The sequence below is a fragment of the Clarias gariepinus genome, chromosome 28 (assembly GCF_024256425.1).
Source record: "Clarias gariepinus isolate MV-2021 ecotype Netherlands chromosome 28, CGAR_prim_01v2, whole genome shotgun sequence".
In the NCBI taxonomy this organism is placed as follows: Eukaryota; Metazoa; Chordata; class Actinopteri; order Siluriformes; family Clariidae; genus Clarias; species Clarias gariepinus.
In genome coordinates, this window is record NC_071127.1 from 11,393,548 (window position 1) to 11,408,576 (window position 15,029).

The 15,029-nt window shown below is 37.3% G+C and overlaps 1 protein-coding gene across 1 annotated transcript in view; it reads left to right on the forward strand.

Moving 5' to 3' along the window:
• Positions 1-14,746, forward strand: part of thsd7aa (thrombospondin, type I, domain containing 7Aa) — a 100,175-nt gene extending 85,429 nt beyond the window's left edge. Inside the window, exons 23-28 of the mRNA XM_053490479.1 lie at positions 3,961-4,134; positions 4,631-4,726; positions 6,766-6,848; positions 10,973-11,186; positions 12,388-12,475; positions 14,659-14,746. Of these exons, the coding sequence (XP_053346454.1) occupies positions 3,961-4,134; positions 4,631-4,726; positions 6,766-6,848; positions 10,973-11,186; positions 12,388-12,475; positions 14,659-14,746 (743 nt within the window). The remainder of the gene's footprint in view (positions 1-3,960; positions 4,135-4,630; positions 4,727-6,765; positions 6,849-10,972; positions 11,187-12,387; positions 12,476-14,658) is intronic.
• The last annotated feature ends 283 nt before the right edge of the window (positions 14,747-15,029 follow it).

Sequence of the window (15,029 nt, forward strand, 5' to 3'; positions counted from 1 at the left end):
AGCAACCTTCAGCTCTTCTGCATTGTTCTAATGTCTAATGTCTCTCATCTTTTGCTTGGCAATGTGCAATAGATTCTCTATGGGGTTCAGGTAAAGGGTGTTTGCTGGCCAATCAAGCACAGTAATCCCATGGTCATTGAACCAGGTTTTGGTGCGTTTGGCAATGTGAGATTATCGCATTTTTTGGATGCCTTCAGCATTTCTTTACAAGAAATAAAATTCAGGAACCATCATGGAGTTAGAAAGTGACCCCAAACCTTTTGAACGGTAGTGTGTGTATATATATATATATATATATATATATATATATATATATATATATATATACACACACACACACAGGTAAAACTTGAAAAAATAAATATGTATATTATTATTATTATTTTTTTCTTCCACAGCCACAGAAGCACTTTTATCTTATTTATCTCATGCATTATTATTATTATCTGTTATTACCATATATATTATATTACATTACGTTATTGCTGTTTATCTAGCATATTTCTTAGTCACATTCAGAATGATACAGAAATATAGATGAGATGCTGCTTCATTAGTTTATCACAGAATACCATGCATAAGCACACACACACAAAATTATGCGATCCTGTGTGAAATTCAGCATACCTAATCCACATACCAGCATGTATTTTGAGAAGACATTTGAAATGCTGCAAAGACATTAGCCTGAGTTTAGGATCAGACTCTCCATGAAGCAAATAAACTAATCCAGTTCATACTGTACAGTACTGTATGTGTTCATTTTGCTGCAGTCTTTAGGCACAGTCAGAAAGTGTGATTGACACATTTAGCTCAGTGTTTTGACATGTTCTGTGCAGCTGAAACAGAGCTGTGGCATTTTTTTATTTATTCATTTTTTTGCCCAGAACGTAACCGTAATAATTCATGAACGTTTGTGTGTGTGTCTGTGCCAGAGACAAAGGAAGAAAGTGAATATTAATGGGTTGTTGCCAATTAGATGGAAACATGACGTCTCTGCACAACACGCTGTCGGATTTATTTGTTATCTAGCTTCCCAGTTCCCTCGGTGGATTTCATCCGTAGACTTCGCGACCCCTGATTCTCTTGCTGGCTTCTCGAAGACATTCGCCTGACATACACGCCATTGAAAGGGAGCAATTGACTGTTTGCCCCCTGAAAATCAGAAGGGAAATCCCATTTCATGCTCCACTTACTGTCTGAATCCTAAGTACCTGGCAATATTACGCACATGAACAAACACAGAGATACATTCTACGCATGTTGTATACATGATATGATGTAAACATCATCATCACGGCGCTTTCATATTCCTGACATATTCTAATTGGATTATGGGGTTTTGGGAAGTCTGCTTGATAATGAATTAATATTCAGGGCCATTCATTAGAGCAGGACAGCCTGACCTAGTTTATTCTAATGAACACATCCTAATTCCATATTCCATCTGCATGATGAAATCTGGTACCGTACGCAGGTGGAAATACATTTTGATATTCAAGCAGCATGACATGAATAGAAATAGAGCTATGTGATACTTTCACAGTGACTTTAATATGAACTGTATGTTAAAGCTGATCCTTAATTTGTATGGTTACTGGTGTCACTTTATCTATCTTACAGTATATGACTCATTCATAAAGGAATGTGTGATCTGATGCTGACACAATACAAGAAGTGGTACTTTTACAATTTGCTGTGTACAGTAAAGGGTTGCCAGGGTTTAACTTTTTAAACACCCTAGTTGCAAACGATATTGCACATGGAAAAAAGAAGTTCATAGATGGTGTTTGGTTGGTTGGTTGGGAAAATATCTTAAAGGTAGACAGAGCATCAATAATACAATTTCCATTATAAAATTCACTCCAAGGATGGTGAGATAAAGCACTATTGCAAGGTTAAACCAAAAAATGCATTTGCAGTACAGTGAACATGATTACTCTGCAAAGACTAAAAAAAAAAAAAACATTTTTATTTCATGATTTTTAAGGCTTTGTCTTTGTGTGTATTTTAAAGATAGAGTTGGCTTAGAAATGTTTATGAGACCTGGCAACCCTATACACAATAATGTGCCCAATCCAATGGTGCCTAGGACTTGCTTACAGCCTACAGTTTATCTGCATGCTCAATTCACTGCTCCATACACTTGATAATTTCACAAAGCACAATTTGTAGTCTCCTTTGAATGGATTTTCATCATTACTTGTGAAATGCACGCAAATGCCCATTAATGTGCATTTTTTTCAAAAACAATATACAATCTCAGTTTTTTTTTTAATCAAACATAATGCAATACAAGAACTAGTGTAGTACCATTTCCAATCTAGCGTCTATTCACAGTCTTAACTGATTTCAACTGTCAAGCTTCAAGCTTTAAGCTTCATTATCCAGGAGTCAGAAAACAAAAACAATTCTCTTATGAGCCTTTACTAAATGGTTGATTTATTTAATCGCTTAAATCTACTGTGTGATGGACACCAGAGATAATCTGCGTAACATACTGTAGTGAGAGTCAGAGAGTCTGGTAAAACAATTATGTATAGAGACGTTGCTGCAAGAAAATCTTTTAGAAGTTACTTACTTTTCTCAGACTGAACCAATTAGACCATGTTAAATTTTGGTCTAAAAGTTGAAGCAGCCTGCTTTTGCATTAAAAATAATGCATTGCATTAGATTCGGATTTGAGAAAATCATTTGACGAAGTTGTATACCATGATCCTGATCTTAAGCTGTATATTCTGGACTAGACCAAGAAGCAGTTTCTGCTTTTTATTATTATTTATTATTATTATTATTATTATTGAAGCTAAAAGCCAAAAAGCTAAAAGTTATATCGGTAGAAGGATGCTGAGGTTGGAACTGCCAGGCAGGAGGTCTAGAGGAAGACCAAAGAGGCGATTTATGGATGCAGTGAGAGAGGACATGAAGTTAGTTGGTGTGAGAGAAGAGGATGCAGAGGATAGGGTTAGATGGAGGCAAATGATTCGCTGTGGCGACCCCTGAAAGGGAACAGCCGAAAGACAAAGAAGAAGAAGATTGAAGCTAAAAGCAAGTCCATATGATCTAGATCAGAGATCTTCATCTTTAAACCTGGAAGATCAGTATCCAATGAAGTTTATGATTCGTCAACACCTAAACGCACGCACCAAACCTTGTCGTTAACAGTATAGTTGAATCAGCTGTGTTTGAGCAGAAGAATCACCGAACTGCATTGGACACTGTTCCTCCAGGATTGGAGTTGAAGATCCCTGCTCTAGATAATATTGAAAAACTCTCAAGAGAAATTAAACTTGTGGACAACCTAAAGGTCATTTAAATCATCTGAATGGGGAGTAGAAAAAAAAAGTATGTGTGCTCTGAATATAGCCCGTAAAATTGTGTGCTAGCGGTAAGGGACATACAAAAGACCTTGAAGATGTTTCTCCATGAATCTGAGAGACATCAAGTCTTTTTTTTCATATTATCCAGGCTATTATTAATTATTGTCATGATAAAGGTTAAAATTATAGCAAAGTTATGACTGGCTGGTTTGGGTCAGTCCATTATTTTCAGAAAAGAAAATGATAGAAATGAATTGGCAATAAATAGTGTAGAAATCGATTATTATTGATTATATACTGTAAATGCATTATTATGTTAGACACATATAAATTGAGGTCTTTCAGGTCATGTTATTTTGTATTAGGAATACAGGGGAACTGTCACATGTTAAACTTTTGCCATAAGGATCATATTGTATTGTGTGGAATTCTACAATTAGTTGAAGCATACTGTTTGTGAAAATTGTAACCAAAGTCTCTAAGAAACTCCGAATGAGTGAAAGATAAAATTAAGAGCATAGGAAACATAACTCAGGTCAAGGTGCTTTACATTTTTACTAAAAACACATTGATATATAATTTGATCTAGAGCACTTTAAAAGACATACAGTAATTATGAAATATGTGTTTGGTACTGTAGGTGAGTGTTATCTGACAGACTGGACAACGTGGAGTTCGTGTCAGCAGAGCTGCGTGGGTGGCGGCGATCTTGGCCTTGGTTCGGTTCAAGTGCGATCTCGAGCTGCGCTCGCTGAAGAACCGGAGAACCTTGAACAGTGTCCAGAGCAAGAATGGGAGAGCCAACCATGCACAGGTGACGCAACAGCGTTCAGAACAAAGTCACTCTTAAAAACATGCTACACATAGGCCTATAATACACTCCCTGGTCAAAATTGTTGCACGCTCTAATACTGTATCTTATTAATCACCTTTAGCTTTGATTATGGTGGTTCAATGTGGTGGTCAAGTCAAAGATGAAAATGATTCCTCATGCTTCCAGAACCACTCTTTCATAATGTAAGATTATTAGGGGAAGAAAAAATCCACTCCAATGATTCAGTACATTCAGATGTACCGCTGACTTCATTTTATTGCCAAATAATGTTGCTGGAACTAGACCTGACCAGCTGAAGCAACCCCAGATCATAACACTCTCCAGAGGCTTGTACAGCGTGCTCTATGCATGATGGGTGTATCGCCTTCCTTTCTTATCCTGATGCACTGCAATAGGGTCATTCCGGACTCCTATCCTACGGTGATGTTCATGGTAAATGTATTACATCCATTAATCACTCTTGTTCCTCTGGCAGATGGGCGCTGTTATGATTATAAATGGATGACCGGTCCATGGCGTTCTTCTTCTCGCGCAGTGTGGTGTCAGCGCTCGGACGGCTTAAATGTCACAGGTGAGTGAGTCCCTGCCATGTCCCACACACACACCCACACACGCACACCCACACACACTTTATATCACTGAATAACAGGCTTTTCATTGTATAGTAAATCAAATATTACTACATTTCATTTAAGTTTATTAAGCAAAACAAGAATGCAGTTTTAGGAATTATGTAGAATATTCACCAGCCAGAATCATATTCATGGGTATTGTTACAAGAAATGGGTTTTATGGTGTAGGCTGGAATACATTTCTCACTGTGTGAGTGGGTTTAGGCTGGACAAAGTTGTAATATACTGTGAGTTGGCATTAGGAGCTGTCACAAAACTGTTGGAGGGGAATAGAGAGCGTAATTACTTTCTCACTGTCTCTGTATGAGCTTTAAGCTTGTAATCCAAGACACGCACATTTAATTCCACCTCATATCACACTCCTTGGGGTGTATGGTAAAGTGTGTGTCCATGTATAAAAATTGCCACCACCAACATCACCACCACCACCGACAACGACAACAACAACAACAACAACAACTATAATAATAATAATAATAATAATAATAATAATAATAATAATAATAATAAAAAGAAGAAATTGTTTCAGATACAAGCAATAAAGGACACTTAACCATACACACGTATTGTTTTAACCAATTGCTTATTGAATTTTTTTATTTGTTAATTTCTTGTAAATATTTTTTTAATTTAAAAAAATGAATAACAATTATGTGTTAATTTATCATAAAACAGACCCAATTTGACGTAGAATTACATTTTAGATTTTGTGCTTCTTCAAAAAAATTAGGAAAAAAATACAATTTCAAGCTTACAGTATATGTACATTATATTCATATATACCGTACCACATGACCAAACATTGGGCAGATGATTGCACCTTCATCCACTCCCTGCTACACACACAGAGAGAGAGAGAGAGAGTACAGTATATTTCATGTTTTGTCCTAAAATGCAAGGCGTTATAAATATTCATTAAACATCTTGTAATAGATTGAACTCTTGTTTTACAAATCCCTGGTTTATTTATTTATTTGTCCTGCAGAGGCCACAAATGCCTCATTCCTAAATGCTTCGGCAATAAAACGCATCACAGGGAATGTAGAAGAGAGAGAGAGAGAGAGAGAGAGAGAGAGAGAGAGAGAGAGAGCTCTCTTAGGACATTTCAGGTGTAAATGGTTACTGAATTGGCTGCGGCTGCTGTTCACACTTCCAATCTTGGATGAAACCCAGCGCTTGTTATGGAGAAGATCCAAGCACTGGATAAGCTTCTGTTTTCCCACTTTTGTTACACACACAGAGAGAGAGAGAGAGAGAGAGAGACTCTACAATGCCCTGTAAATGTCCATTACAATTAATTCCCTTTTCTATTGGTTTTATATATATATATATATATATATATATATATATATATATATATATATATATATATATATATATATATATATATATATATATATCGAAAGGGAAAGGAGTGCATATTGCTCTTATTTTCTTCTCGACTGTGGAGTGATTTCTCAGCATCCTGGTGTGAGAATGCTTTTTAATTGCCTGCAGTTCTTGTGTTTAGAAGCCGCTGCTCACCTGGGACTGAGTGCAGGAGCTCAGCTTCTTTTAATTTGAATCCGCCGGCGTCTATATTCATGCAGTCAGCCAAGTGATGAATTAATGGTAATGTATGTACGCGGCCTAGAGGTCTGAACCTTGCAGTTAATATGAGGCAATGCTTAAGCAAGAGGGCTAATTTCTTAAAACAGTCTAGTTAGAGGAGGAAAGAGGGATGAAGAGAGGCCTAATGAGAAAGAAAGAGAGAGAGAGAGAAAGAAAGAGAGAGAGAGAGAGAGAGAGAGAAAGAGAGGCTTAACCAAACATAAGAAACTATTCCATTAAGGAGCAGTCTCAAAATCTGTGTGTGTGTGTGTGTGTGTGTGTGTGTGTGTGTGTGTGTGTGTGTGTGAGAGAGAGAGAGAGAGAGCGCATCTGTGTGTTCTTTCTCAGCTTTGTATACAATATTAAACTATGACCGCTCACCCTGTAGGAGGATGCCTGGCGACAAGCAAGCCCGTGTCTGACAGGTCATGTGACCCAGCCTGTGACAAACACCGCTCATACTGCACTGAGGTTAGTGTTTGTGTGTGTGCGCATTTATTTCCACTACATGAACATAAACCCTGAAAATACAATCATCGAGGTGCAACATATGAAAAAATAAATTACATTTCATAAAACTGTTCCTGTTGCTATTTTTGTTCTCAGTGTGTGTAGGTGTTTGCATCTTTAAGGGTGTGTTTATTCCCCCCCAAAGTCCTCTGGATAAACATCTCAAAAAGCTCTAAAGCGTTTTTTTATTTTAAATAAATTAGACTTTTTAAATGATGCATCTATACTACTGCACTGCTGAATGCTTAATTCTGATGGGTCAAAAGTTGTGGATTAATTTGCTGTAACAGCTGCTGCTTTGATCTTAATGCCCTATGTGTCTGATAGGTTAGGATTTTACATTTTTATAGTAATAACACCATGCAAACAAAACTTTTTGTGAGGAGATGTTTGTTTTTCCAAGCAAAGCTCTTTAAAAGGCAGAGCTTGTCTGTTTGTTGGTATCATGATGACATCATACCCTTATCTGGAACATATACATTACAGCACAGTGACTTTCTTTTCTTCACATATTGCTGCTTGTTAGGAGAGGGTTAAAAGCATTGCTCCAGGGCTCAAGATCCTAGTAATGAAGTCGGTTTTGATAGCATATATAATGTAAATATTATTAAGAAAAAGGAAGAAGAACTAAAAAAAAAAATATATATATATATATATATATATATATATATATATTTATATATATATTACATTACAATACAGTGAAATTCTTTCTTCAGATATCCCAGATATCTTCAGATAACCATGATGTGGCTTCCCTGGAGCAGACAGGGTTATGGATTTGAACCTCCAACCTTTTGATCAGTAACTCAGAGCGTTAACCCCATGAGCTACTGACTTGTTTCCACATTATTAAACATAACTATAAATACATGCCATACAATGCATGGCATTTCTTATCTAGTCAAAAAAAACAAAAAAAGAATTTTGCACAAAACATTATAACACACCAATCAACCATAACATTAAAATACAAGCATTAAAACCAATATTGTGTAAGTTTCCCCACAATTATTCTACAAGACCTCTGGGGGTGTGCTGTGGTGTCTCGCACCGGGAGGTTACGACGATGTTTATTCCTCCACCAGATCTGTGGATCAACAACTCTTTGCCTGCTAAACTCCATTCACAGCACCTGTGATGCAATGAGTTTTCTGATACCTTTTCATCATAGATATCATTAACGTTTTTTTCACCAATTTATGCTACAATAGCAATTCATAGGGATTGGACTGGATAAGCTGGCCTTTGGTTCCCATGGGCATAGAAGAGCCTTGGAAGTTCCCATGATACTGTCACCAGTTTATTTATATATAATAGACAATTTTAATGTTAATTAATTCACTATAGCAAAAAATATCTGCATTCCCATCCAACTTTAAATTCAGATTGTGTTTGCAGGAAAAAAACCTCATAAGTCCGTAAGTCTAATCAAATGTTGTGATTGTTATGCATGAATGGGCAAAGATTAATATGTTTAAAAAAAAAGGAAGATAAAATGATTTGCTATATACATATCGTAACCAAATAGCATTGTTAAGCAATAACTAAAAAATACAAGGGTTAGTCAAAAATTATCTGCACTCAATATAAATATTTCAATATAAACTCAAAAAAAGCAAGACGTTGGCTTAAATCTACCAACAAGCTTTCGCATTCCCTCATTAAAAAACGTTTTAGGCTGAGCTGCGAGCCATGAAAGCACCGCGGTCTACACTACTTCATTAGCACTGAATCTTTGTCCTTGTAGGGCTGCTTTCAGGGGACCAAACAGCTGAAAGTCCAACAGATCAAGATCAGGACTATAGGGAGGATGACGTAGCAAGTCAACACAAAGGTTTTGCAGAGTATTGACAATGTGGGCAGAAAGGCGCAACCTTCCCTTAACTTCTCTATCTATTTATTGATGCACATTTTTTTTTGCGACAAAACACTTTCTCCATAATGGGCACAAAGTTTTTGATAAATAACAGCACCAGGTACACTCTCAGACCACAACAAAACAAATCACTGCACGCTTCTTCTTTTGTGCAAGTCACAAGTGGATCATCCATTTTTGCTCACACTGCAGTTCCATATGAACTGTTGTAACACATTCACATCTGCATTGGAGTGACTGGGGGACAGAAGCCTGGAACGGAATACTCTGATAAGACTAATGGCAGCATGTGGATAAGTTTTGACTCAATCTTGTACAGTATGTTGGTGTGAAACATGGTATAAAGTTTTTTTTTTATTCATATAAATTTTTTGTACCAGAACATTGATATTTAACTGTAAATAAGTTACATATAGGCGGCACGGTGGTGTAGTGGTTAGCACTGTCGCCTTGCACCTCCAGGGTCCGGGTTCGGTTTCCGGCCAGGCTCAATTCCCGTCTCTGTGTGCATGGAGTTTGCATGTTCTCCCCGTGCTTGGTGGGTTTCCTCCGGGTACTCCGGTTTCCTCCCACATTCCAAAGACATGGAGGTTAGGTTAATTGATGTTCCCAAAATTGCCCATAGTGTGTAAATGGGTGTGTATGTGTGTGTGCCCTGCGATGGATTGCCACCCTGTCCAGGGTATACCCTGCCTCGTGCCCTAAGTCTCCTGGGCCCCCGTGTCCCTGTTTGCAGAATAAAGTGGTATAGATGATGATGAGTGATAAGTGATTATGCTATTAACTGGGAAATTATTATCAGTATCACACTGCTTATTTTCCTTTAGTTACACACCATGTCTTGTTTAATTTTTGTTTTTACATGTTTAAATCGAAGTAGCAAGCTTTACTGTATATTCATCTTCTTGTTCATGTTCATAGACACTGATGTAATGCTGTTATCATGCATTCATTTTTTTTTTTTTTTTTTTTTTTTATTGAGCTGGATCTGTGGGTGTGAGTCATTTTAAAAAAAGCCAGTTGCTTCATGCTGCATTTAGTATGTAATGTGTTTGAACATCATGCATGCATGCAATTTACAGCATATGCCTGGTGTGTATTGCTATCATGTTATCAGTACACCGGGTCTATATAGCTGATTAGAAACAGAATTAATATGTTAAACACCCCCTGCTAGGCATTACTGATTTCCTCTCTGGGCATGGACCAGCTTGTAGTCCTATGCTCATTTTGTCTGGAGACTCTAGTTTGTTCTGTCATGTGTGTGTGTGTGTGTGTGTGTGTGTGTGTGTGCGCTGGTCTGAGCACTGTATTTGCAGTGGAAGTGATTATCCTCCTGAGATTGCTGAGGGAATAGGAAACACCAAGCACAGTGAGGAGAATACACATTGGAAATCAGTGGGGATTTTGTGGAATGCCTTTCTGAAAACGGGCGCAAACACACACAAACACACATAAGCACATAAGCATTTAGACACAGAGGAGTGCTGCACAAGCAGACTCGTACATATCAGCTGGAAAACACATGCGAGGATTTATTTCATCCGAACACCCACTCACACTGCCAAACTTACACTTACACGTGTCTAACATTCTACAGCACTGGCAAAATGACTCAATTCCCCCCCACCCCCCAGATTTATGAAGGAATATCAACATAGTCTGCTGAAATCCTCAGTGCTATCACTTCTCAGTGACAAAGTGAGATGATGAGTTGCATAAGAAAAAAACTTACAGAAAGACTGACCAAATACGATCGGTTCTGCATTTCCCAAATTAAGTACTATAAAGGTCATGTGACCCATAAGTGACAACAGGATGCAACTTGTTTTGTATTGATATCCACTCAACTTGTTTAAAATGTATGATGTCATCCTTTTTAATTAATAGCATATGCAACTGTGTCCTAATTGCTGTGTGAGAGGAAATACATGAAGCTTAGCAGCAGTTTGACAGAATGATATGGTTTGAACATTATCATAAAACTAGTGCTAGTGGTCTACTTATTGTCATAACAAAAAAGTCAAATATCATTTTTGGAATGTGGAAAAGATTGTACACTTGTACAATCTTTATTTTTATTTATTTCTCCCTATTAAATTAAATCCCCTATTCGTCATTAATAATCTCTACTTAAATAAAACATGATTAAAAATACAGTGGTTTGTGGTTCAGTGTGTCAGTGGTGTCTTTCTGCCCCCTGCAGGCTGGAGTGTGCGGGTGCGAGGAGGGCTACACCGAAGTGATGACATCAGATGGCGTGTTGGACCAGTGTACCTTAATCCCCGTACTAGAAATTCCCACTGGAGGAGACAGCAAAACAGATGTAAAGACCATCAGGGCCATGAGCCCCACGCAGGCCAGTACCAACCTCCCCGGGCGCTCTGGACGTACCTGGTACCTACAGCCATTCGGACCAGGTGGGCTTTGGGCGAAGCTTCATGCTTCTGCTTTGTTTGCTATTTCAGCATGAATGATCATTGTCCTAGATCATTATTTACGTGCAGCTTTATAATGATTACTAATGAAAAAATCAGTATACATTCTGTGAATTTCTAAATAGTTTCTTTCAAACATAATCTTCAACAAGATTATGATCGTCAACAAGATTTCATATTCCCTCATTAAAAAATGTTTTAGGCTGAGCCTTGAATACGCTGCTATCTTCACTTCTTCATCAGAAGTGAATCTGCATCCTAGTAGAGCTAGGAAGGATGCTTTAACACCTTAAAACCTTAATAAAAAGTTTTATAAAGTTTTGACAGTGTGAGCAGAGGTGTGCATCATCATGCAAGATCACAACACCCTTGGATATCAGTCCTCTGTGTTCAATCTGAAGTTTAGGCTTCAGCTCTTCAATAACCATCTCACTGTAACAAGCACTGTTGATTGTTGAACCTTTTTCCTGATTATGTTCCAATACTTTTGGCCCTTGAGAATTCCAGGGGGGAAAATAGTGAGCATCAACTTTCCAGTTGATGGTTGACATTTGAACCTTTTTCTTGGTCGGTAATTGAGGATGCTTCCGTTCCATACTCTGCTGTTTACTCTCAGACTCGTATTGATGAATCCGCGTCTCGTCTCCTGTAATGATTCTCTTTAAGAAACTTTTATCTTCCTTAGAGTATCGGTCTAAATTTGGTTTGCAGATATCCAAACGCTTCTGTTTATGCTCTTCTGGGAGTTGTTTTGGGACCAGATACATCACTGCATCACTGCACGCCGCCCTTCTTTCAACCAAATCACAAGTGGGGCAGGCACTTTTGCTCACACCGGAGTTACAAATGAACGGATTTAACATGTTTACATCTGCACAGCAGTGACTAAGGACACGGTAGCCTTGAACAGAAAGCTCTGATGTAACCAGAATGCGGGTAAAAAGGAAAAAATTTAGAGACTCTCCTGGGGAAGAAACCTTGATAAGAACCAAGGATCCTGTAATTAATTTTAGCTCTTGTTATGTCATCCATGTTTGCAGCAGGGTGTTGTATAAATATATGAAAAGCCAGATGTATGATCAGTTGATTTCAGCAGGTAGCATCCGATGCCGACAGGCAGGTTTTAATAATTAGGTTGTGAAGCAGCTGGTGTTGATGTGTCTGTGTTGATTATTCTTTACAGATGGCACACTGAAGACCTGGGTGTATGGTGTGGCTGCTGGAGCTTTTGTACTGCTGGTCTTCATTGTCTCCATGTCTTACTTAGCCTGGTAAGAATAATTAACTTTTGTGGCGGGACAGTGTGCACACCTTATGCTAAAAAAATAAAATAATTTAAATGTCAATTTTATAATTTACAGCCTAAATAAAAAAAAACTATTCTATTACGTGTTAAGAAGGAAACATAAGGAAAAAAGATACTATAGTACAATCAGTGACATGTAATGTAATCATATGACTGTGTACTGTTTTTCATATTTATTATTATGTTTCTCATGCTAATCACACACTCCTCTAAATTTCATCTAGGTCAAATAAGTACACGCCTACAGCACAGAAAAACAAGTGATTAAATGGATTTTTTAACATTAAGAGCAAGTGCAAGTTAAAAAGACATATGTTATAACACAACCTGATGTGCTGTTACAGGAAAATAATCATTGATAGGGTTTGATATGACTTCACTTGGAGTTTTAATTCCTTGTTCCTTATGTGTTTTATTCATCTTACTATCATGTGCAACATCAAATATTACAATATATTAATTTAAGAAAAACAAAATGCATTAAGGCTTGATAATTACATTTAATTACTTGTAAATGGAGGTGTAAAATCATTGGCAGAAGACTTCAAGTGCGGTACAATGATAAGACACAGTAAAATATTTGAACGGTGCAAACATGTTAAAGAAAGCTGTACATTCATAACCCCCAGCCGAGGTGTCTCAGAGCCCACTGCAGTCGTTCCAGTGAACATTCAACAAGTGGAACGCCTGATCCTTGACGTTCTTAAAAACTTGTGGATCCATTTGTATGATTTGTACATGCAATCTTTCATAAACACAACATGCACATTATAGGAACTCAGCTGGGAGTTATTGCCACATTTCCTGTACTGTCCTGATCTCACTTTAAGCCATTTCCACATGCTCAGGCCATTAAAGGTGTTCCTGGGAGGCCAGCGTTTTAGAGATGAAGCAAGCAGACAAATCATGGCTCTGGTTTACTGAGAAAACATTTTAAATTGATGGTATCCAAGAACTAATGAAACACTAGGATAAAATCATTAATGTCGCAGTGGATTATATAGAGAAATAAAGGAAGGTTTTACTCTCATAACTGTGTTCTATTTAACTTCATAATCAAAAGTCCTGGTTTAACTTGTATTTGTTCTCATCACTTATGTTAAAAAAAAATCACCACATTACGTAAAACTGTTTACATTGTATCTCTGATACACGCCCTGCTTACTTTAATTATAAATCTAGAAAGTTCAGTCTAACTGCTGTGGCACTTCTGCTACTGCTATACAAACTAAATGAATGAATGAATTATACTTTTTGACAATATCGTGATCAGAAACTAGAATTCCAGTTATTGTGGTGTAAAACATTTCATTTAAAAGGAAGTTGAATAACTGTAGTTAATAATACTAAATACTATAATAATACTTAATAATAGATAATAATATTCCTCGGCAAGGCCTTATCTAAAAAAACAAAGAGGAACTCAACCATTTCTAAACAATAAAGTGTTTTGAAGATATAAAAAGTTCAAAGTTCAATAAGATCAAAGCAGTTATGACTTTTCCTTTAACTCTTTACCGCAATATTGTACTGTAGAGTTTGCTGTATAATAAATCTAAAAAGATTAAGCTAACAAAAGGTTTGGACATCAAGTCAAACAAATTAAAAATCAAGCTGTAAAACAGTATCGTTGTGTATGTCTGATGCAGCGTTTGTTGCTGTAATTTGGTCGACATCGTCCTCTACTGGACAAATCTTAAAGCTATTCTTCACCATCCTTCCTATCCTTTTTCTTCTGTTTTTCAAAGGAATAATACACAGAATAATACAGTATATATACGAGTCACAAAAGCAAACTTTTAAATCTACTGTACTGTATTATAGAAGTATTATAGAGCTGCTGTACATTAGATCCATCACATGATGATCAGCTTTTTATTAACATCATGGCAGTCGATAGATAAGAATGTGCATGAAGTCCAACAGGAAATAACTAAATGTGAATTTGTTTGCATAGTTAATGATGTTCTGATCTTGTGTTTATATGAGTACATATTAATCAGTGTAGAAGGAACTGTAATTATTATTAAGTTTTTTTAAATTCCAAGCAGCAACTCGACTTTGGCTCTAAAGATATATTTAGAAATATTTAATGCTGCAGAATTTCCTGATCTCTAAACTCCCTGCATGTTCATATTTTCTTCTCAGCAAAAAGCCAAAGAAGCCCCAGAGAAGACAGATGAACAACAGACTGAAGCCACTGACGCTGGCCTACGATGGTGACGCTGACATGTAGCCTCACAAACGCAAATGTCGCAAACACCCCCAGCTCCACAGCTGCCTACTTTTCAGACTTTTACGCATTACGCGTCTCCTTCTTTTTTCTATGATATTACAGAACCTCAGACAGGAACCCTATTTATAATTCGCCCGAGTTTGTTCCCCTTCCCTGTTTTTTACGTTTCGAATTTTCACTGGAGCCTTTCACGAACTCGTATCTTCTTACGGAAGGTCCGCCTTCGCCTTTCTGCCATCCTGTAACTCGGACTTGTCTTTGGGGAAAGGAAGGCTGTTGGAGA